The 25,049-nt window shown below is 33.8% G+C and overlaps 2 protein-coding genes across 7 annotated transcripts; one reads left to right on the top strand and one right to left on the bottom strand.

Annotated features, from left to right (window-relative positions):
- Nucleotides 1–4,214: 4,214 nt before the first annotated feature.
- On the bottom strand, nucleotides 4,215–8,725 carry LOC108757608 (probable maleylacetoacetate isomerase 2). 2 transcript variants are annotated; one of them, XM_018502073.1, is made up of 5 exons: nucleotides 8,506–8,725; nucleotides 7,543–7,594; nucleotides 5,342–5,490; nucleotides 5,048–5,252; nucleotides 4,215–4,680 (listed from the first exon to the last, which is right to left on the bottom strand). In XM_018502073.1, exons 1-5 carry the CDS (start codon nucleotides 8,524–8,526, stop codon nucleotides 4,451–4,453), a joined length of 657 nt encoding a protein of 218 aa, XP_018357575.1. In that variant the 5' UTR covers nucleotides 8,527–8,725; the 3' UTR covers nucleotides 4,215–4,450. The 2 variants fall into 2 exon arrangements, with proteins under 2 accessions (XP_018357575.1, XP_018357583.1); XM_018502081.1 differs by having other exon boundaries at nucleotides 4,482–4,594.
- Nucleotides 8,726–9,567: 842 nt separating this feature from the next.
- LRR (capping protein regulator and myosin 1 linker 1 leucine rich repeat protein) lies at nucleotides 9,568–24,690 on the top strand. 5 transcript variants are annotated; one of them, XM_018502023.1, is made up of 25 exons: nucleotides 9,568–9,855; nucleotides 10,124–10,221; nucleotides 10,326–10,376; nucleotides 10,956–11,149; nucleotides 11,224–11,401; nucleotides 11,489–11,727; nucleotides 11,801–11,895; nucleotides 12,045–12,086; nucleotides 13,500–13,687; nucleotides 13,791–13,868; nucleotides 14,080–14,413; nucleotides 14,920–15,316; nucleotides 15,391–15,709; nucleotides 15,789–15,902; nucleotides 16,032–16,237; nucleotides 16,316–16,403; nucleotides 17,054–17,278; nucleotides 17,454–17,474; nucleotides 17,619–17,760; nucleotides 17,828–18,077; nucleotides 18,196–18,914; nucleotides 19,077–19,316; nucleotides 19,504–19,568; nucleotides 20,624–20,919; nucleotides 21,865–24,690. In XM_018502023.1, exons 1-24 carry the CDS (start codon nucleotides 9,819–9,821, stop codon nucleotides 20,738–20,740), a joined length of 4,437 nt encoding a protein of 1,478 aa, XP_018357525.1. In that variant the 5' UTR covers nucleotides 9,568–9,818; the 3' UTR covers nucleotides 20,741–20,919; nucleotides 21,865–24,690. The 5 variants fall into 5 exon arrangements, with proteins under 5 accessions (XP_018357525.1, XP_018357539.1, XP_018357531.1 ...); XM_018502037.1 differs by lacking the exon at nucleotides 12,045–12,086; XM_018502029.1 differs by lacking the exon at nucleotides 17,454–17,474.
- The last annotated feature ends 359 nt before the right edge of the window (nucleotides 24,691–25,049 follow it).

Genomic DNA, 25,049 nt, shown 5'->3' with positions numbered 1-25,049 from the left:
CTCGCCACTCTCGTGTCTCGTTATCACCCGTGATGCAAGATGCAAGTTGACAATAGGTCTGTTCTTTTACGAAGAATTCTCAACTAATTCTGTTGCGGCAGGGTTGCCAACATTTTGATAGATTTTCCTACACGAGTATGTCTATAGGTCTGTTCGCGTTGCATAAAATCTCCAAATATTTTTGCACTTAAAATGAGATAGATACACATTTCGCCTTAAGGCGATGCTAAAGCCCCCCTGTTTTACCACATTCCTATTCGGTGGGATTTCTCCGTATTGGATGTACGAATTGCAAAAGTATTATTACTTAAATTATAGTACGCACACAGAGGATGTTTGCTACACTGGATTTTATGAGAAAATCGAAAAAAAATTATAAAATTTACTTATTTTTGGCTCGCACAGCTGTCACCTTGGATATATATTTGCTTGATATAAGAGTTTTAGAGTCCATATCTTGAAAATAAGCGGGCAGCAAACATCACATTATTGAAACGAACGATACCGAATTTGTAGAACTAAGATTGAAAGTCTAGAAAAGATATATTCCCACCGAATAGGAAATACGTGTATACAGATGCTTTGCGGAGACTGGGACTGTCAACAGAGCCGAAATTCCGTGTAGTAGTAGTTGCGCGGTCTTGCGATAGATGGTGCTGGCATATGTTAGATAAGAACAGATGTATGCGTTTGAGTAAGACAGAATGATATATATTATATAATATAATGTAAAAACTAAATCAAAGATGTCGCCACTATTATCGAAATTGGAATTAAAAAAGTCTGTACTATCGACCTTGATTGAGTTAGGTAATCAGTTTAGCATCCCCTTAAAAAGAGAAAAAGCGAAGATGAGTCGAGCGCTAAAAGTGCAAGCAACGCGAACGGATCTTGGTATAGATGCTGTATCTTGAAACAAAGTGAAAATTACAAAAGTGAGCGAATTTACTAGAATACTGATAATTTCGGGAGGGCTCCGATTGCACACATCGCATATTGCACACATGTATCGCTGATTGGTCAATTTAAAAATAAAATAATCTCATTGGCAAAACAGTAAAAAATTACTAGGCACCAGTTGATATGAGTGGTGTGTACAATCAGAACTGTAGGCAAACGGAATCCTCCCATAATTTCATTGGTCAACACCTAGTAAATTTGCTCACTTTTGTAATTTTCACCTCGTTTCAAGATACAGAATCGATCCCCTTATAAATGCCTGGTTTAAATCTTGTGTCCACGATGCTAGAAATCGGTCTGAAACCTCGGATGAAGAAAGAATTGACCAATCGCAATGGTCATGTGATCAAATTGTTCAAATGTGATTTGTTAATTTTTTCCCTGTCCGAGATCTCGGACCGATTTCTAGCATCGTGGACATCGAGCTTTATTTTCGGTCATCTTAAAAACTTACATTAAATAAAAAATAGGAAAAAAACGTTTTTTGAAAAAAACACTTTTATCAATTGTTATGCAGAATAAATTATTTACACACCGATATCCTATTGACTCTTAAGACCGTATTAGACTACCGACTCAGCAAGCCGACCCGACTGCCAACTCACCGCCGACCAATAATGGACCAATCACAATAAGACCGATTCAATGTGATTGGTCCATTATTGATCGGCAGTCAGATTATTGATGGCTGTCGGGTCGGCTTGCAGAGTCGGTAGTCTGATACGGGCTTTAAAGGCATTAACAATTTTATTATAATTTAAAAGTTAAGTTGAAATAATTTTTTATGCCTTTATTCTTTGTTTGTAAATTACATTTTTGGTACATATTATTTTTTAAGTATTTTACATATTTTATATTTTTCATAAGAAATGTGAGCATTTCTGCATTATCACATAATAATCTGTTTCTATCTTCTATATAAATATCAAATTTTTATAGTATACTTATATAAAAAATTCTTTTTTCATAAAAAAAAAACCAATCAGATTTACAATTTTCCAATTTCTGGATAAAATTGGACTCATCCGGTTTTGCCGAATAAAATCTGGCTTTACTAGATAAGATCTCATATCCAGTTATCCGACAAAACGTTATCTGTTGCATTCCTAATAAATTTTATGAAAGATTTTATTACAGAATTTTATAAACGTTTTCTATTGGAAAACGTTTGCTTATAAGATCGTATTCATAGTCGCAACTCAACCTGAGATCCGTTTTACGCTAGATTTAAATCAGTCTGACTTGCAAAGCGCTTCTCCACAATTTAATAAATCCGATTAGTCGAAACTTCGGTTCAAACCTAATTTGCCTGAAATGTATCCACCAAATGTGGATCTATGACTGTAAATACGAACTTTAATATAAAAATAGCTTTTGTATACAAAAGAAGATTAAATCAAAAGATAAATTTGCAAAAGCGAATATAAGCCGACACTGGATATTGATGTGTAATAATAATTTATTAAAACTAAACAAAATTTAGACGTTTCGATCTATGATCAAGATCCTCCTCAGTACACAATAAATTAATCAAAATCAATCAATATACTACATTATATATATATATATATATATATATATATATATATATACTTTATTGCGTTGTGTTTTTTCCTTGTTTCTTTACGTATATTGATTGATTTTGATTAATTTATTGTGTACTGAGGAGGACCTTGATCATAGGTCGAAACGTCTAAATTTTGTATTATAGTTTTAATAAATCATTATTATTATTACACACCAACATCCAGTGTCGGCTCATATTGACTTTTGCAAATTAATCTTTTGATTTAATCTTTAGAGCCTTATTGATCTCAAAGTTTGTCAAAAGAAGATTATTCCATTTTTCATGAACAAACGAACACCAGTGAATTCGAGGAGCTAAGATAATTAGGGTATCCATCATATAACTTTTCCTCTAGATCGGAAATGTGAAAAATTTAAATTTATACGTATGTATGTACACATTAGGAATGCAACAAATATCCGGTAACTGTCCGATATCTGGTTTATCCAACCTGTTTTTTTATAATTCGACCGTTTGGCCGGACAGTCCGGCCTGGTTGTGAAAAAGAAATTTTCCACAATTTGGGTATAGAAATCATCATACATAAATTTTAATTTCAAAATATTTTATTATATGTACATTTCATCAATCTATAAAAAAATAGCATATCCTTTTATTAATGTTTAAATATTCATTAACATATATAATGTAATATAATTTTCTTAATATCATCTAATCGACAGATTAGGCCTGTCGATTAGATGAGATTAAGAAGTAAATACATGTATCTGGTCCTCGCTCATTTGTGAAAAATAATTTGAGCAGCACAAAGTTAAAACATATTTTAATACATACTGTATAAATTAATTCAAAGTATGAAAAAATGTAGGTCAAATTTTGGAGTTATTAAATACTTCAATACAAAGATGTAATTATAAACAATCACAAGATATAAATGTAAACAAAACGAAGAAATCGAACATACTCTAAAATTGGGATATCAAAAAAATATACATGTTTGTACTTTTTGTTGGTATTCTGGGAGATATTGAGCAGAGCACATTCCTACATTATATATCCCCCTGTGAATGTTTCAAGTTTCGAATTTGTCTGCATGTACTTCGTTATCACATAAACACGAGTTACTATCTTACACACCAGCGAAGATTTCGGGATATTCACTAAAATTTAATAGCGACATCACTTCTTGTTTCTTTACATACTATAAGCAACTATAAAATATAAAAATTATTATATATATATATATATATATTAAACTTTTGATTTTAATAGAACATATTTAGTATATAGATCAATATATCTTTATAAAATATAGTGTAAAAATACCGCGAGAAGATGAATTTTAATAGATCATGTAAAATCGTAGAAAACATAACATAAAGAATAGACAAATACATATTTTTCTTTGCTTTTGCACGACTAGAGAAATGGCTTAAGGATCTTTGTCCTAAAATAAGCGGCATTGTATTATGACAGGATATTTAAATTAAGATCAATATATTTGCCCGATATATTAGCTTTAATGATCCCGCTAACCATTTCAATGGTAACATGCAGTTCATAAATGATAAAAGGTGAATCTGTACCAATCTGTATATAAATATTGTTATCAAGATAATGTAATTTCTCGGCTAAAAGTATACAAGTAAAAATTAACTTCTTGTGTATTTATTATTCCAACGATTGGACCTATTTGTGTAATTAAAAATACATTCAGTCGCTTTTCATGGTAATGGAAGGAGGTAGGACTACATTATTTAATTAATAAATATCAATTTTCTTCTAGATTACATTTTTAGTTATAGAAACAAAACTGTTTGTTAAAATTCAAACACATTGGAAATGCGAAGAAATGCAGTGAAACTCATGTTCACCTTTTATCACTATGATACCACATAACGGACCACCTCTTTTCATCCTCCTAAAAATTTAGAAGAGAAAAACGGTGGTCTGCCTCGCTTACTACTTGATCGCTTCGGGCGGACAATCAGGCTGATTGTTGGGATGAGTCACAGTGAAAGCCGGATGGTGTTCCAAATGACGGCCTACCCTCAGAATCATAGGGAAGGATCCGACATCAACGTGAAATTTTCGTGCGTTGTATATCTGTGGTACCAAGAAACAATCCGCTAATGTAATCTCGTCACCGACACAATATTTGCCCGCGCTCGACGATAACAACTTCTCTACAGCTAAAATTATTATTAGTACTTAATTATGCACATATTCATATATTAACGACAAGACATACAGTTTCCTTTTTAATACATGCAGATTGCGGAATTATGTGATATTTTCCTCGATAAACCAGATATTCAATAAATAATTATAGTTGCAAATATTTGTGATCTTTATATTACTAGAGTTTAAAGGCAATACATTACACAAAGTAACTATTTATTTCTTTTATTTATAACTGTTTATTAAAAATTTATTTATTTAAATTCGAAAGTTTTATGAAAAAAAACTTCATGTTTATCTTTTATCACATAAATCTGCAATCCTACACAATATTACAATTATTACGAACATTATAATATTTTATTATTATTATAATACCTGTAAACCCTCTAATAATCCAATGCTGCGCCCATTCCTCCTTACGTTCTTCTCCGACATAAGTTAGAAGACCAACATTTTGCAATGGTTGTATACCACTGGCAATTACTTCGCAAATCTCTCTCACTCTAGCTCTTTTGACAGGATCCGCCGGCATCAATGGACGATTTGGCCTAGTTTCTTCCAAATATTGTAGGATATTCAACTATATTAAAAAGATTGTTTGTTATTATTCTAAAAAAAAGGTCAGAACACATAACTAATACAAGAATATTCATGACCGAATTTACTCACAGACTCTATTAAAGTATGATTGTCAATATGTAGCGCAGGGACTTTCTCCATTGGATTAATCTCACGGAATTCATTAGTATGTTGTTCTCCACCATTCTTCACCAAACTAACAGGCTTTATATCATATGGTATTTCCTTTAGGTTCAATGCTATTAATGAACATCAGAAACATTTAAATCTATGAACATTAGAAACATATTTAAAAAATAAACTTTACACACAGTAAGAATAAAATTAATTCTATCTATGAAACGACATTATAGCCGGTTCATAAATGGTTCTTACTTTAAGACTTATTTCAAGTCTTAAGTAATATTTTAATATGCTAATATAACTTTGTGGGTAGTATTCATAGTCCGTTCTTATTTTAAGGTCGTCTTAAGATGTTAATACGGCTCTCCAATTGGTTCATGTAAAAATATTCTTAAAATGCTAAGCGGCACATAGTGCCTACAAAGCATTGAAAAAGCGGTAAAAAAGTGTATATAAGCGTCTTTTTAGAGCTTTGCAGATGTTGCTGTGCTAGTTGGAATCTTAAAACTGTACTTAAAATGGTTATAAAATATAAGATCCGACTATGAATATCATTCTATAAAGTATAATTAATTTATAACATATTAAGATTGCACTTGAGATGATTTCAAATAAAAGATTATCATGAATACCAGGTTATAAATTCTACTAATAAATTAAAATTACATCCTGATTACGAATTCTTTGTTATATAAAATATCTTACGCAAAGATATTAGATCAGGAAAATTTTACCTACCGTAACAATAAATTCATTCGAAATACAGCTTTTAAAATTTAAACGAAAAAAAATAAGACAACTTACTTTCTATAAGTATAAGTCTGTAAACAACATTGTCACAAATTTTTCATTTTAAAATTCCGTAACTTTTTCCTAACAAAATTTCATGATTTTTCCTGACTTTCAATAATATTTTAAAATATTGTGTTTCATTCTAATCTTGGAAACTGTTAAATGTTTTGTTCAAAGATTAATTTAACATAGCAATGGAAATTACAATTAATGTTGCATTATCAATTATTAAGTCAGAAGTTCGAAAAATGCGTAGAGGTAGTGCATATTAAACTTCTTTAAAGCTAAGAATTGTTATTTTCCAGAAAATTTTGCAAATTTCCCTGACCTTTCCCCGATTTTACTAGCCGTTTTCTTCTAATTCCCTGACAATTTTCTCATTTCCAGTTTTGTGACAATCCTGGTAAAAGTTCTATTTTAATTTTAATTTTACAGTTTGAGAAGTAAAAAATATTTAATAAAATATGTATCATAATTATAACAAAGTATAATTAAAGTGTGAATTGAGTTTTGTATTAGACTGGAAATTATAAAACAAAAAGTTAACTTTACATTGTGAGAAATGTCCAATTTCTACATATAAAAAAAGAATAATTACATTTCTTTTAACATAATGACTGATGCATAGGTCTAGTACGTAATTACTCGCGTTATAAACGCTGCGCGTTTTTTTAGCGCCGAGACACTACCGTGTCTCTGGATACTGAGACTAAGAGAATGTCAGATATAGATACTTAAAAAAATATAATTATTTAGAATAAGAACTTTAAAGGAATTGAGCATAGCTCAAAACATTTTTTAATGCGTTTTATTGAACATTCTATGTGGGCAATTAAAAACAAACAGGCAAAGTCGTGAAAACTGAGAATAGTCAGGTTTAATAATTACATAATAGTTATATAATAGTTCAATAATTTAATATTGAAGATGCGAAGTGTATCATCGACATTGAACTGTATAGATGACCTACTTAGATCTTAATGACCTTCATTCGAGTACATCGATGAAAATAGACATGCAACAATTTTAATATATTATTTACTATCTGGCTAATTCAAATTCAAATCTATAGTAGACGTAACGTATATTATAGTAATAGTAATTCCCTAGTTTTTCGTATACTTTTTTCTTCTTCTTAGTTTTCACGACTTTCCCTGATTATTTTTTAATTCCTTATCTTTTTCTGGTTTTTATACAATTTTCCTGGGTTCCAAAACTCAACTCTGTCAACCAGAGTATCATTTTATCTTTGTTGTTTACTGAATATTGAACAAGGATGAAAGATACTCACAGTCGACAGAAGTTGATACAATTGACAAGTTTTGGAACAAGTTTTTATGTGTGTAATATATAAAACCACATAAATTCTCACTCACCAATTCTTACCCTCCAGGAGCAGGAACTTCGCCAATAGGAATAAAGCACCGGCTGTAAAACGAAATAAGAGAGCTATGAATACTCAGTAAAGCTCAATTACGCAAGTCAGTTTCGTTGAAAATTTAATATAATTAAATTGTTGTAAAACCACATTCACACACTATAAAAAAAAGTAGAAAAAAGTAACTACTGATAGATATGAACAATAAATTGTGAGTGTCAAAACACGCATTCATTAAAACATGTTTATATTACATCTGTTGATATTGTATGATGCTAATGATGGTCAATCCATTTGGCAGATACTCTCTCTCTCTCTCCTACTTTAGATAACCATACAAGCGACAAATCGCTAGGCGATTTGTGGAACTTATCACATAAAAAAAATTTTTTTAATAAATTATTTTTTGACAAATTTTAATCACAAAATATATGTAAAAAATTTTCAGCCTATAATGTCCAAGAATATTTGGAAAATACTTTTGAGAAACGTTTTTCGTAAAATCAAATAATTTTCTGATACACTTTTAACGAATTTCATTCACTTGCAGGCCGGAATTTTGAAGGAAATAATTCTGCGCGCATAGATATAAAATATATTCGCTAGTCAAGGAAAGAATTTCGCTACTGTGCGATTCTTTCTTTTTGAGCGGAAATAGAAACCGACAGTAAGATGCGCGTTCAATTGACAATCGTGGCGAGTAAATGTAGGTAGTAGCATTTATTTTCTCGCAATCGTGGATTTCAGGATTTCGAGGACAATTGTACATACACCGACAATTGTTCAACGAGATTTACCGATCATTTCGAGATATTGCAGTGAAATTTAATAATGCGTGATCACCAGTACAGTATTCGCAGAACGGCCGATTATGATGTTATCTTATTTTTTCCTCTCGCGGCATTTGTCTATTTGCATTTTGCCAGCCTACATAAAGGTTAATTCGCGCATAAATACTCACCTTACCCATCGCGGACATCATCGGCCTCTCGCGGACAACGCTCACCTTTCGCCACTTTTCGTCCGACTCTATTATCCGATCGATGACTCTGATATTATGCCATCGAATCCGTCAGAAGTAATTTAGAAGAATCGCTGTGAATTCCCTTTTATATTCGAGATTGCCGTTTCTTATCTCCAACTCTCTTCACCACTCTTCACATTCTCGTGATCACCCGTGATGCAAGTAGACAATAGGTCTGTTCTTTTTCGAAGAATTCTGAACTAATTCTGATGTGGGCAGGGTTGCCAACATTTTAAGAGATTTTTCCTACACGAGCATGTCTATTTAGTTAGAGATCAATTAAGACTGGCAGGCTTATTGGTTGAATTTTAAGATTTTAGGTATAAGACCCAAGCATAAAATTCAAAATCTACAAAGAGAAACCTGAGAGAGGACATGAGAGTCTTTTTCCTAAATTTTAATTATATGCATCCCCTATCTTTTTTGATATTCTTTGAGTAATAAAAGATTTGTTCGTATATAAGGCCCGTTCTTTGTGATTGAGCTTTTGCACCAGTTCATCTTTCTTCTTCTTCTTTCCTCCTGGAGAGAAAAGAAAGAAAGATGAACTGGTGCAAAAGTTCAGCCAAAAAGAACAGGCCTATAATTTGAGATTTGTTCGCGTCGCACGCTCCAACATGTTCCAACATACTCCTACCATAGCTCCTACTCACTCTACAGGTCTGTTTTTTTATTGCTGCACTTTCTAAACTAGTACACACAGTGCATTAAGTTGAAATGAAACAAACATACGTTTATTTTACTTCAACTTATTGCACTGGTTCAGAGTGCAGCAATAAAGAACAGACCTTATTAAGCGCGTTGGAGTGAGTGGGAGCTATGATAGGAGCATATTGGAGCGTGCAACGCGAACAAACCCATAGACCCTACTCACTCCGACAAGCTCGTTGGAATGAATAGGAACTATGTTAGGGGCATGTTGGAGCATGCGACGCGAACAAATCTAAAGATAGAACGTCCATTTGTTGTGTCGACTTGTGTCAAATGGAAAGCATCCCTAGTTTCAGTAGTTTCCATGGACAGGTGCTAAGACTAACATGGCTGCTACTGTTCTGCCTATTCGTCTTCTCGTGACATCGCCCTTTGTCTCGACAATACTTTTCTAATCAGCGAAGAATAAGGAGTACGGAGAGAGAGTGAGAGAGAGAGAGAGAGAGAGAGAGAGAGAGGGAGAGGGAGAGAGACGATGATGACGACGACGACACATTAGATGGAACAGCGAACTTCAATGGAAGACTTCAGCTAGCAAAATGTCAACCCGATCGCAGCTTACAAAGGATTTAAATGGTTCGTCTCTACTTTATCGTGTGTTTACGTTGCTCGTCATAACACTAGAATCGAACTATTTTTCACGCGAGTGCTCGTCTCTCCCGCTGGCGAACGTCAATATTGTTGTCCAACATTCTACATCTTGCGCGAGTTTTAGGATTAATTAGCCTGTCGTTGTATCCTTTTGGAGTAAAAAGGAGCGACTGGCCCGTAAAATCTTCGTACTATCTTTGAGATACGTTTTTGTTGTAAAAGTATAACTGTGTATAAATTTTATTCATTGCAGAATCGGTGAAAGCGCTACTTGGCAAGCATGTAAAAATACTATTAAAGAATGTGGTGAAATTGGAAACAAAACAGGACAAACAGGAAAATCGTGTTCTCGTGAGTAATTGTTTTTTCCATTTTTTTTTCTCTGCCTCTTTCTCTTTTTGCAATAATTTCTTATTTTTTGCATTGACATAAATTGATTTTGTCTTATCCTTAAGGTGTTCTCGCCATGTCGCCTCTTTCTCTTATCGGCCAAAGTACCCACAAGAGTAAGTAGTTTAATTAATATTCTCTTTTAAGCCGTTTATTCACACTAAGAGTTGCCAGTTGCAGTGTCTGGTTGAGTTGTATTTTATAGTGTTTTTAACGGGAGGATCCCGTTTGCCTACAGTTCTGATTGTACATACCACTCATATCAACTGGTGCCTAGTAATTTTTTACTGTTTTGCCAATGAGATTATTTTATTTTTAAATTGGCTAATCAGCGATACATGTGTGCAATATGCGATGTGTGCAATCGGAGTCCTCCCAATAGACCATAACATCATTAATCTAACCCAAGTTGATGCAGATCTGCTATAGTCGAAGATGTTGTTAGTCTATCACTTTGCAGCTGACTATATTCTCTGTATCATGATGGCTAAAATAAGACCAGAAATCTACAAGTTTTACCAATATAAGGCTAATTTAATCTTGGTTCCATTTGCTCTTTATCTTTTTTTAATTTTGAGAAATAGAAAAAGATAAACTTTTAAACTGAGATTAAAATTATTCCGAAATGGAACCGGATCATAAGTGTGATTTACTCTTTTATTACCATGTTGCATTTAAATTTTATTCTTTTGTAGATCGACTGCCATTTTCATTATCTAGAAGTAACGGCCATAGAGTCGAGAAGAGCAAATCAGCTATGTTTGACCGTCGGAGAACGGTATTACAATTTTACTACAAACAGCGTCGGCGGAGATACCACGGAAGTAGACGCTATGATAGAGGCCTTACACACGGCAATTCGAAATATCTTTCCTACAGTACCGTTAAAGTATGTTTTACTATATTTTGTAGCCAAGGAATACTTGCGAGACTCTGTTGATTATGTATTTTAAATATTTTTAGTTACATCATACGAAAAATAGAGGTAATACCAGCTAGCAGACTGCAGAGTATACGAGGAAGCGAGTTAGCTAGAAGTACAGAAGCCACGAGACACACAGGTCCCTGCGGGGGTTTCTCTACTCAATATGCGTGCATGTGTGATTTGCATGGTGTACCGTACAGGGAGGAAGTGGCCTGGGTGAGATTGACGGCATCGTTAGAATTTGCTTTAACAATGTCATATTATCTGCTACAAAAATCTTATTTAGACAGATACGAATTTCAGGATGTCGACACAATATACCTTTCACATGACACCAGAGAGCTTAATTTGACAGACTTCGATCATTTAGATCAGAAGGACTTGGTGCCAATTATTTCGGCCTTGGAGTATAACACTTGGTTCACTAAATTAAGGGCATCTCACCTCAAGTTAAATCACGAGCCTTTAGAAAGATTGTTACATGTTATGCGAAGATCTTTATCCATTCAAGAGCTTTATTTAGATAATCTCGGGATTAAGTGGTAATGGTTTAAACAATTAGTTTTTACACAAAGAAAATATTTAATGCATAATGTACAAATTTATTTTTAAAAGGGATTTCGCTCACAAGCTGTCGTTAGCCTTGATCTCTAACGCTAACACGATGTTGCAAACAATAGATTTGTCACACAACATGATCGAGGATAAAGGTATATACTAATTAATTTCAGTTATGTATTCAGTATTCTTTTTGTATTTGATATCTTTATCTGCACTACAACCCTTCGAGCTCTATTTTCCAATTGTTAACCGTAATTTAAAAAATGTCCTGAATAGATTTTTATTATATTTTTTGTAGGAGCCTCTAGCTTGTGTGGGATAATAGCCAAGTTAATGCAAGGTGTGCAAATAACCATGTATTTTAATTATTCCTAGTAATTATACTACAGGCATGGGAGCAACTCATTTTTCTCATTTATTTATTTATTTATTTATTTAGAAATATCACTCACATTTTTCTAAAAAAGACTCACTTTTCTCACTTTCTTCTTATTTATTTTGAGCACCAGACATGCGAAAATACGAAGAATAGTAAATAGATGAAATTTTCTAGGATTCCACAGGGGCAGTAGGAACTTTTATCTGTTCATGTTTTGATTATTTACTATCAATTTCAACATTTGTTAATAGATACATGAAAAATAAGTCATTTTCACATACATATACTATCATTCGTAAATTTGAGAACGATTTTTACGCATCTCATGAAAAATTAAATATCTTGGTGAAACAAAATCATACAAAAGTTTTCAAAGATGTATTTTAAAGAGAAAAGATAAAGCTGTAAATTTATTTTTTAATTTTGTTTTTACAATATTTTGTTCCTAAGTGACATAAAATAAAAAATTTTTTCAATACTTTTATTTTACTTTGAAAAGCATTGTAAACTGCTAAAACATTATTAAACAAAAATTTATGAAAAAATTTTAAAATAGGATCTGAAAACAAATTTTTCTTCTGTTTTGTTTCTGTAAAGAATTTCATTTTGAAGTTGACATTTTGTTAAAGTGAGTTTTTACTCAAGAAATTCAATATTGTGAAAAATCATTGTACTTTTTTTAAAATCAATTTTTTCAATATCTAATTTCTTATAAAAACTCATTTTTATAAACTGAAATTAAATAATTTATAGAAAAGGAGACAGAAAAATGTTTATTATATTCTCGATTTATATGAATAAAAAAAATATTTTTTCAAGACTTTTTAAGTGTTTCCATGTTCCTGAATTTACGAACGGTAGTGTTATTGCAACAGTTGATATCGTCCCTGAGCTTGGCTGGCGGACCGAGTTGGTGAGGAAAGCGTCCACTGTAGAAGCCACGCTCTGTCAGGCCTGCTCTATGTATTACGAATCTTTTTTGTTTCCCTATAATATAAGACATTATAAGATAATATGTTATATTGTTATATAAATATAAACAGTATATAATAAGTAAATTAATTTTTAACTTATATATTCTCTAAAAAAAGCTTATTTTTTCATTATTTTTGAAAAAATAGCTAAATTGCTCCCTTGTCTGTGCTAGTATATGATATGCTTTTCCTTTAAACACGCATCTTTATTTTATAAACTTATAAGAGACTCATATTTATTTCTTTTTCTTTTTGTTTTGAAAAAAATTATATAATATTCCAGATTTTACTCTATACAAGCATTGCGTTAATATGTAAAAAATTATTGACCTCTGCAAGCAAAAGCTTCTATTATTTTTATTATTTGTACACTAGACAAAATTTGTAATATATTTTTAAGGTGGTACTCATCTGAGCGGCCCTATTGGCAAGTTGCCTAAAGGTTTACAAGAATTAAATTTGGCCCACTGTGGACTGACCGGGAAAGGTATAAGTCAAATAGCTCACGCATTAAGCTTGAACAGAAGCATGCCGACTAGTTTGCGATATCTGAATCTTTCAGAAAACACCTTGAAGGACGACGTCAATGTGAGTTTGTAACTGCAGGCTGATCTTGGCGATAAGCTACAGAATCTTAATTTGTGTAATGATTGCAATAATTAAAATTATAATTCGTATTTAATGATTACAGAATTTGTGCAATTTCTTGGCACAACCTAATAGTTTAACACATCTAGATCTTAGCGGTACGGATACTACTTTAGAATATGTAAGTAGCTAATTTTGCATAGCCTTCTTTTAAATAATAACTTCAATACTCGACCATCCTTACAGAAATTTAAATCAATTTAATGGAAAGTAATGTTTGTTAATGCTTTTAATACTAAAATAAATAATTAATCATTACCTTCCAGTATTAAATTGGTTTAAATGTCTGTAAAAGCAATACAATTTGCATTGTTTTTTATGACTTGATTTAGTTGTTCGGTGCATTACTACGGGGTTGTGCAACTAATTTAGTCCACCTGAACGTTGCCCGGAATTCCTTTTCAAGCAAGAAGACCAAAGAAATACCTCCAAGTTTTAAACAATTTTTCACGGCGACCCTCTCGCTGAAGTACTTAAATATATCTTCGTGCAAACTACCGTTGGAGGCATTAAAACATCTGCTACTCGGTTTAGCGTGCAACGAAAGTACAGTTGGCCTAGAGCTTGACATGAGCGGAAACAATTTGGGTTCCATGGGCGCGCACGTTCTGGAATCATGCATTCACGGAGTTCGGTGTATAGCGTCGTTGGATATATCGGACAGCAGTACGTATACAGCTATGTAAGAATATAATAACGAATTCGATTGGATGCACTCAGTGCGCATTGGTGCATCCAACATTAAAACTACCGTACACAGGTTGATATAAAAGTGTGTGTTTAATATAAATATAGAAACGGATTAAACTGGCATATCTTCTACTCATTTTATTGCATTGTTAGCAAAAATGTGTATTTTATAATTCGAAGTATTTTCATTTCACTTTTACACTCAAATAAAATCAGTATACAATGGCTTTAATTATGCACTAGTGCGCCCAACCGAATTATTCGCTATAACGTGTTTCATAATTCGCTTCCAAATTATGTAGTGTTGATCAATTAGTTGTGGCAAATACAAAAAACCTATTACTATAAATTGTAAAACTATTCAATCAATTTCTGGAAACTGACTGTATGGTTTTACAATTTATATAACTCGATTCCTTTCGATTTCATATCTGTTTCAAATCAAATGGATATAAGGTTTTTTTCAACATTTTTATTTACAGACATGGACGTCGATTTGGCACAAGTTGTAACGGCGGTGGGTAAGAACAAATCGATAAAGCAATTATACATGGGACGTAATACCGCCAGTATGAAGAGCAAGCACATAGCTGTCGTGATGGACGCTCTGGTGCAGATGCTTCAGGAAGACGATTGTGTTCTTCAAGCGTTACATTTACCCGATTCTCGATTAAAAGGTGATCTCTATAACCTAATTAATGCTCTTGGTAGCAACACGTGTCTACACGTCTTGGATATTAGCGGTAATCAGATAGGTGATCCTGGTGCGAGGTTGCTGGCAAAAGCGTTGCAAATCAATAATCATTTACGGACCATTATATACGACAAGAACAACATCACGTTACAAGGCTATGCGGATATCGTTCACGCTCTAGAGAAGTATGCGCATGTATCCACATAGATCGAAATAAGAAGGAATACAATAAATTCATTCAAAAAATTTATTCTTACAGAAACTGTAGTGTACGACACATGCCGTTTCCCATTTATGATCTGCAACCTTGTATGAAAACTTCTGCAGAGAAAACAGAGCAGTTAGTCAAAAAGATACAAGATCTGTTGCAAAGAAATGTCACGCCGTGCAAATATAGTCATGGGCAAGCGTTCCGATTGCAACAAGGATTTCTGTTGAGTTCTACGCAACAAATGGTCGATAGACTCGTCGTTCAAACTCAAGACACTATAAAGGCCCTCGCGGCAGAGAGTTGTGATTCTAATAATGATATCAATTATGCGACTGGGCTTATACAAGATGCGGATAATTCTAAACAAGTATGATTGATAAAATTTGGCAAAATTAGAGCTTTAATTGAGACATTGAAATATTCACGCTTGTTATGTCCTTTTACAGCTACTGCCAAGATTACACGAAGTGCTTCAAAGACGCGACGAGAATAATCCAATCGAGCAAAAGCTACATGATATGGCAAACGAACTTCATAAAGTTATAACGACATATCTACAGGTATGTGTTGAATGAATTTTTACAGTTACTTTCTTACTCTTGCTACTAGTTTAAGTCACAAATTTAGAATAGTTATTATTTTCTGAGAAATATGATTATGTGTAACGTGAGAAACTTATGTTGATTCAGGATTCTTTGGATGCGATGATAAAATGCGCAAATGAGCAATGTCCTACTATACTTTCACAAATGGTGATCAGAGGCGATGAGAGTGAGCCGATCGCAGTACAAGATGATCTTCGTAATACGTGTAAAGAGAAAAACCAAATTAATAACGAATTTATACATACTACTGTTACCGAACAAGCTGGCGCAGATATAGTTAATAGAATTAAGTAAGAATTTTGCAATCTTAATATAAATATATCGATTTGTTTTTATAATAATTTTAATTCTTTTCTCTTTTTTCGTAGTGAGCTTAATTTAGCAGTTGCGGCGCATATATCCGACAGAATCACGGACGAGGTAATCGAGTCATTATCAAGAAGTTATAAAACTTTGGTAAGTTTCAAAACAACTTAATACCATGTAAAATATATTATCACTCTTAATAGAACATTCAATTTAATTAACGCTTTATGGTGTGTGTGTGTGTGTATATAGAACGACATATTTGCACTATTTATAGTTATAGCAAACGGTTATGATACAAACTGAGCTTTACATTTTTTTCATAAATATGTGTGTTTAATTATACTGTTTCCGTTTAATGGTTTACTCATGTACACGATTGTGTGTTATTTCATTATCTAGCAATGTTTCGCTTATATTTTTATCCATCTAATAATTACATGCAACAATAATATATAATGTATATGTCAATCATAAGACTGATGTTAAGTGATAGCACTGTGCCATTAGCGGATCTTAAAGTAACATTAATGAAAAAGAGAGATCAAGAAAATTTAATTGCACAAGCAGGAGATTAGTTTTTGAGCTTTAATAAAGTTTTCTATTGATATTCACATTATTTAATTCATCAATTAACAAAAATTTATAGTTTACATACTCAGAATATAAATTCTGAAACAACAAATTGATGTGTCTAAACGAATAAATTTTTATTTTTGGAAAGGGATATTCATAGTTTTTTTTCATATCGATGATTCTCTTATAATGATACACAAGGTAATACAATAAAATACTTTCAGATTGGCGATTGTGATAGCCGAACGAGAAGTAGTACACCAGATGTTTTACGACCTAGCGCTGGCTCGATGAGTAGCGGAAGCGTGATAGGCGTGACTAGTGCGAGCGGTGTATCCATGACTTTACCTCCTTGCAGAGTTAATCTCATGTCCGAAGAGGACTGTCCGCCGGAAACATGTTCGCTAGCAGATTCTATTGGTCAATGCGTTAATGATCAATCACCAATGGTAAGAACTTTAAATCCTTTAATTTCTTAATATTGGACAATCGTGAGATAATTACTTTAAAAGTACATAAAGAACATATACATTATTTCCTATATACAATATAAATATTTCCACTCGAATTCGCTTGATATGCATCTAAGATACGTTATTTTTGTTTACACGCTCTCTTACATAGAAATTGGATTATCTTAATCTGGTAGGTATTACAAAAGTATATAAAGATAAAAATAAGAATCTTATTGGATCATACATGTGAATACACAATCAATAGGAAATAAAACCCATAAATGATTATTATACATCAATATTGTATAAAATATTTTGATACCGTTTTATTCAGGCAACACCACATCTATCGAATAAGCGTAAAAGTCTACATGGAAGAAAATTGAGGCCCAAATCCGTAGTGGACTCAGTAGAAGGATTATCCGCTGATGATATACCGGATCTGTTGCCATCATTGCCGAAGAGTCAAGCGGAAGGTTTGTATTCATTACTCTGTCATGAGTCTGTAAAGTATATGCAAAATATATGATTGGTGCTTTGCAGCTATTTCGGAAACTGAGCACTCGTTGACAGAGTCATTAGATTCCGTCTCGGAATTACCTAACACTGTGAGCCAGCAGTTACAACATCTAGTGAAGTCTAGACCGCGCAGAACGAAAACGCGAGCGCCCACGAGACCGATGTTAAGACCAGATCAACCGATTGACGGTCTTGCTCTGGGCGAAGGTCTCGACGTGTTCTTTCGACCTACTACACCTACCACGCCTTTGATCTCGCCTACGAGTGACGACAGGTTAATATAACACTCTTTCACATTAACTTTTGGTGGGGTATATTTCTCTTTTCTTTAGTTTTTCTTTTGTTCGTTTTCAACGCACGGACTGTAAAAAGCTACTTATTGTAATTTACAGTTCTCTACATACTTTTCCAACGGATGGCAGTCCTAATTTATCGCTGACGAGTCACAAAAGCATTCCACCAGACATAGAGAAAAAGCATAGTTGTAATTCACCGATGCTAAAAACGCTTTTGGAACCCACGCCGCGCTCACGTTCCAGCGACAACTTGGAAAAGTTTTCCCCCCTTGTTGGTAGAAGATCACAAGGTGATTCGCCGCTTACTGCGTCACCGCTCGCCCGAAGAAATACTACGGACAGCGCTCAAGCTTACGAGAGATCCAAAGGCGAGATTTTCGTGAAAGAGATCTGTAACAGCGCTGCTGCGAATGACATAAGCGACGATTCTAGGCGCAGCACACTAACAAACGTATCTAATATGAGTCCGCGTGGCTCGCATGATATTGATGACACCTTCGGAGCGAACACGTCGGAAAGGGACCAAGAGAATCGTAAAAGTGTTGCGAAGAAATCCGTAACTGATGCAGAGAAATCATCTTCGTCCGTCAAGCTACGATCAACCGGTCACGATCTGAAAAGTCCAATAAACAGTAACAGCAGCGGCACCAAGAGCATATCCGATTCAGCCAAGTCTCCCGTATTAAAACCATTAAAGAATGTCGGGTCTACGAGCGACGGAAAAAGCAACGGCTCACTTATCAAAAATAAGCCCACTCCACCAGCGACGGCACCTAAACCGCGACCATGGAGCATGACCACCGATCGAAAATCTGGTGAGAAACATTAAGAAAATATTTTCCAGTAAGAAGGTACAGATCACATATAGCGAATTTGATTGAATGCACTCGGTGCGTACATTAAATTGTGTGGTGCACATTAAGGCTCTTGAGTACTCACCTAAGGTAGCTAATCTAAAAGTTTACTAAATTTTACAGGAGAATTCAGTCTGTTAAGTGATGGTTCTAGTCCGAACACCTCTGCTGGCAACACGCCCGACTCTGGCGATGCTCTCGATGAATCGACTGACAGCGGTGTCAGTGGACCGGCCTCCTTGCCGCCGACGTTATCGACAAGCAGCACCGCGAGTTCGTTGAGTAACTCGAGCGTAGAAAAGAGATCGGTTAGAGAATTGGCAGCGAGCTTGAACAAGAGCAAAACAGATAGGAAGGAAAACGGTAAGTGCTTTTCGTTTCGATTACTCGCTTCTCTGTGTCGCATGGTTGAATTTTTTTTTTATTTGCCACATTTCTCGATCCTAGGCATCATCGATACACACATTCTTACGTTCCTTAATATAACTCTAAAAACGCATGTATATAAATCCTTCAATGTACAAGCCACACCTGTTACCTATTATTTTAGAGCATGCCGCACCTGCAGCATGGCGGTCACTACTTCAACGTTCTGTCGATCGAGCAGATACTAAGGTATTTTATGTACATTTTGTTTTATTTTTTTTCCCTGTCAAGAAGTTCTCTTGTTGCAGCTGAAATATATTTTTTGTGAGATGCGGACGTACGTGCGTGTGTGCGTGCGTGCGTGCGTGCGTGCATGCATGCATGCATATTTATAGTTTCATGTTAGACTGAATGCAATCTCGTTATTAATTAATCGAAGTAATCAATGAATCAATTTTAAAACATTCACATAAAGAGATCTTTTGGATGCTTTATATATTATATTATTTTATAGTCATTCTCTCTCATATTGTGTAAATCAGAACTGTAGGCAAACGGGATCCTCCCATTTATTTATATTATATTTAATTTATAATATAAATTTATTTATTAAATATATATTTTGTAGATAATTATTTAGATTAGAGGAGCCCTTGAGTCACCTCCAACAGGTTTTATCCGTCGCTCGTTATTCGTTACAAAATTATTAATAATCAAAGTTGGTTATTATTTCTCCGCTTTGGATGACTTTAGGCAGGGGAGGAGGTATGGGGTAATCCGACTAGATGCGGTCGACTTTCCATACGAAACGAGGATCACCCCAGCTTCCCCCTACCTAAGGGAAATTGGTCGCTCCTAGATAGGGGGAGATGGGATAAACTTCACTTCGCGTGGAAAGTCGTGCGCCCTTAGGCAGGAGAAAGATATGGGGTGAATCTTGCTTCGCGAGAAAAATCGTTAGACAAAATCAAATTTTTTGCTTTAAAAATAAACTCTCTGCTTTAAAAACAAAAATTATGTAAAAAAGTTATATTTTCAAAGAAAATTTTTAGAGCAAAAATTTATTTTGAAACAAAGCTTTGTTTTATATAGTAGAAAAGAGAACGTTATTTCTTAAACTTATTTTGTTAATAATTTTTTAACGGCTAACAAGCGAGACGGCTAAAATCTGTTGGGGGTTACTCGGGGCCATGATCTTGATAATATGTGTTAAGATCAAAATTATTGGTAGAGGGGTTCCCCTAATATAAATAATTATTATTTTATAAAATAAATAAGAATTATTGCAACATGCTGCTTTATAGGCAACGGAAGTGCCGAAAATGGTTGAGGAGAGCCGTTTCAGCTTTAAGCTTCGTCGCACGTCATTCTTGCGTGATTCAAATTTCAACTATAATAATAACGATGTGGTGGATGTTTGATCGCGCTTGAACAGGTGACCCAGCATTGCACTACAAGGAGTATTTTCTTCCGTATGCTGATGCCGGCTATCTGACAAACGAGATAACAGTACTTTTCGTCTTCGTGCCATAACAAGTCTTATTGTGTATATAAATATGCATACATACACCTTAACCGGTTTTAGCGTTAAAAACAATAGGTATTGAAAATTTTTACAATAATTGAAGTATTAATCTGTTGTTAAAGTGGCATTAGAGAATCTTATACTAGTTTTATTTAATGTCGCGTGTTTACACGCAACCGTAAATTTCTAAGCCGTAAATGACTTAGTCACGTACTCACATATTAATTGTATACGTTTTATGTACGAAGAAAAAAATGTAGTTATTTTTAACCCTTCGTTGGCACACTTTTGTAAAGTTTCACGGTTATCATATTGGATTAAATTGGCCAATTGCTGCCGCTCTAAAACTATCCGTCTGATACGAACAAAAAAAATATAGAATATACTTTAAACATTTTAGGAGCACCATTTCAAAATTTCAATTAAAAGAGTTAAAAAATGAAGACGTTACAATTTTTTTTTTTATGTTACAGTTCACTTTTTTACGTATACGTTTTTAAAAAAATTTTTAACATATTGTTATTTGGTTCATGATACTATCATTAATAAAACACTTTCTATTAACGATAGCATTGTGAACCAAATAACAATATGTTAAAAATTTTTTGAAAACGTATACGTAAAAAAGTGAACTGTAACATGAAAAATTCGTAACGTCTTCATTTTTTAACTTTTTTAGTTGAAATTTTGAAATGATACTCCTTAAATTTAGTATTTTCAAATGAAAATATGTACTAGTGCGCGTTCGAAGGTTCAATTACGAGCTAGTTATACAGCCTGAAATTCTGACTACGAGTCATTTTGACCCGTGGTGACAACGAAGAGTTAACCAGGTTAACCTCGCATTTCGATCTTTTTGTTAAGATATTTGACATTTTCAGTGAGATTAAGCCTCATTCCAATTTTTTGGCGATACGTTACGATGCCACGTAAAGATATTATTAACGAAAGCGTTCATTGAAGATCCGTTTCGTTATATGTACATACTTATATATGTTGTTTGTCTACGCATTTTAACAGCGAGAATGTCTGGAACAGACGGGACACATCACAGTTTCAGCGAAACAAGCCAAATTTCCATATAGGACGTTAAGAATAGCGGCAACTATGAAATAGGATAATATGTAAAAGAAGCGTGAGTGTCTTCCAAGATCGCACAAGTTACAGCAATGACATCACGTTCTTCATTCGAAAAGATAACATCCATTATAATATTTTTCCATCGAGTGCAACATATTTTTACTGTGATTAATTCGTAGAAATGAATTTAAATACGATTCAGTCTAGTTGAAGTTCCTATCATGCAACAATATGTTTTACTATCTATAGACAAGTGTATTAGCAGATGGATCCTTCGGCTACGTAAATTCTAAATAGCAATTTTTTACTTATATTTATGCAGCTAATAGTTTTTTAACCGGAAGATAGAATTGATTGCGCATATAAAATGAAAACTTATCTTTAACGGATAATCGTTAACGAACAGGTTTTTCCGCATAAGTTGGTATCTGTTATTTTGCGGAAATTCTGAATCGATCTCGATTCTTAATTCGTCGTGATACTCCTCTAAAATTTTTTTTACTGTAAGAATTGAATACAAATCAAGTAAAGCGTTAACAATCACTGACGTAAAGTCTACCACGAAAAATTTGTATGTGCAACCACAGTCGTGTTTTTTAACATTATTGACTGAGAATGTAGATTTCTCGATATGTATATCTTGTCATTCAATGGAATAGGACTAACAATGCAATATTATTTATCGAGATACTTTCGCGCTGCGAACATTCGAAGAGAATTTTTTTGTAATAAAAATGTTTTTGTAGGCATTAGGTCGCTACGAAATTATATAATCTTGTATCGAAGACATATTTGCCATTTTATATAGCGACAAACGCGTGTACATATATATGTAAAAAAAAAAGATTTACGTATAATAATAAGGACGAGCGAAGTGAATCGTGGATAATTTTCATTGATCGAAGTGAAATAACGCGGGAAAAAAATCGAAACATCTCTTGTGGATTTTTTACCATGCTTAATTATCATTACCTAATATTATTATTGATCCCTTATACAATGCTACATAGGATATGTGATTGTTATATCTTATTATAATATTACATTAATACAAAGGAGAGTATCTCCCTCACATTAAGCGGACGAGTATTAAAGTATCGTGTTAATAAAAATTATTGTATGCGTGCGCGCGCGCGCGCGCGCGCGTGTGTGTGTGTGTGAGTGCGTATGCGCATATACATATGTCGCAAGATATATTTAGGTTGTAAGAGATAAAACGTATATAAGATAGAAGCGATTGTTCTACCTATATGCGAAATGTGCAAGATCGTATACAGAGTGTCTCAGACTTACAGTGACATTTAATATTAATAAGTCTCCTGAGATTATTTTGAGATGAAAATCAGTCTCACATCAAAATGCTGAGACTGTAATAATTATTAAATGAGGAATATTTGAAGTTACCTAATCAAATTGTCCGAAACTTACGCGTCCAGATATATTTTAAAGTATCGTTCCTAGAATGGAATGGGATTATCTTAAATCTGGTCATGGGCAGTTTTAAGACCCCATCTAACCAATTAAATAATTGTGCGTCTCAAGATCATATATAAGATAGTTTTAAATATAAGATCTCCAACTATGGCCAGTATAAGCAGTCCGATTTTATATTCAAGATTGTCTGAAGTCTGGTCATGAGCAGTCTTTGAAGCGGTATTCATAGTCCAATCTTATAAAGATATTTTAGAGTGATATATTTATAGTTCGACCTTATATTCGATCGTCTTGAATCTAATAATAAACGATCTTAGGATTAATTCCACTTAATGAAATGATCGTGTTGAATCTTGAGATCGTACTCTAAGGACAACCTTAAATATAAAATCGAATTCTTGAGATTGATGTAATTTTACAAACATTCATTACTGTGCGATATGTTTTATGTTTGTTATGCCTGAGCACGGGAATTTCGGACATTTTGATTAATCACAATTTTAAATGCTTTTCATTTAAAAACTGTTATAACTTTGGCATTTTAGTATTAATTTTCATCTCAAAATGGTTTCGGGAGTCTGTCGTTAACAACGTAATTGAGATAAGTCGGATACTCTATGTGTAATTGTAACATTATATAAGACACCTTTAAAACGAAAAGGGATATCGATCCTAAAGAGCGTATTTCTTAATTTAATATGCAGATTCCGCAAAAGGACGCGCTCACGAACTTGCATGATCCATTGTAAGAAAGTCTTGCATTAATACTTAATCGATTCTACACGAGAGATAGTCTCTATTCGCGTAAGAACGTTTTTGCGATATTTACTTTTAGGTACGCGTCATTCTTGACGGTTTTGGACTTGCTCCTAGGGCGTAATATTTTTAAACACAGTCTCTCTTGTATTCATTTATTCGAGACTAAAAACTTACACGTATATAATACACACGTCTTGTGCTGCGTTACGAGTGATTTGTAAGCAGCGTACACGCACTGTTTATTCCGATGAGATGTATCTATGCGAGAGAAAATTAGACATCACATCGCGTCGTAATACGACTTGCTGTCTACTGTGCCAAAACACCTATTATACAGCAATTACGCGTAACTTTTTTACGATTAGAAGAACTCGCTCCACCCTTGACCGATTCTCCGGTCCGTCGCGTTGTTTGTATCGCGTCATTTAATTCTCTCGCAGGCAGATTCTATAATATTGTACATAATCGAGGACCCAGTAATCTTTCATTCCATAATATTACTTACTAACCGGAGTTAATTGCTTTAATTTATGTAATATATATGCGTGTGCGTGTGCATATGTGCGTGTGTGTGCGCGCGTGTGTGCGCGCGCGCTGACTCACGCACAGGTAATATATGTGTATATATGTGAGTGCGTTCCATTTCCACGCTCACACGCTGGAAGCATCAGTTCATTCTTATTGTCAATCAAATATTAAATAAGAACAAATAATGCTTAGCGCTGCCAAACGGAACGCATTCACAAACGTATATTAACAGGGTGTTCCCAAATTAAATGTCAAAACTTCGAGAGCGTATAGGGAATCATTAAACTAACAAAAAAAGTTCTTTAGAGATTTGTTTTCGCTTTGTCTTAAAGAAGATTGCACAAAACGAAGAATTAAAAAATATTTTACCTGAAAGAAGTCCAATGATATCAAATCGGCAATTT

The sequence above is a fragment of the Trachymyrmex cornetzi genome, unplaced genomic scaffold (assembly GCF_001594075.2).
Source record: "Trachymyrmex cornetzi isolate Tcor2-1 unplaced genomic scaffold, Tcor1.1 scaffold1002, whole genome shotgun sequence".
Taxonomy (NCBI): Eukaryota; Metazoa; Arthropoda; class Insecta; order Hymenoptera; family Formicidae; genus Trachymyrmex; species Trachymyrmex cornetzi.
The sequence above is the reverse complement of the archived record's forward strand: the minus strand, read 5'-3'. Positions and strand labels throughout refer to the sequence as shown.

Bases quoted from the DNA above. Each gene is read 5' to 3' on its own strand.
- LOC108757608 (XM_018502073.1), bottom strand. From the start codon at position 8,526: ATGATGTCCGCGATGGGTAAG. The intron at 7,595-8,505 runs GTGAGTATTTAT...TTCGTTTTACAG, and splicing joins TGATGTCCGCGATGGGTAAG to CCGGTGCTTTATTCCTATTG. The intron at 5,253-5,341 runs GTGAGTAAATTC...TTTTTAATATAG, and splicing joins ATCATACTTTAATAGAGTCT to TTGAATATCCTACAATATTT.
- LRR (XM_018502019.1), top strand. From the start codon at position 9,819: ATGTCAACCCGATCGCAGCTTACAAAGGATTTAAATG. The intron at 10,377-10,955 runs GTAAGTAGTTTA...ATTCTTTTGTAG, and splicing joins CGGCCAAAGTACCCACAAGA to ATCGACTGCCATTTTCATTA. The intron at 16,404-17,053 runs GTAAGTTTCAAA...AAATACTTTCAG, and splicing joins CAAGAAGTTATAAAACTTTG to ATTGGCGATTGTGATAGCCG.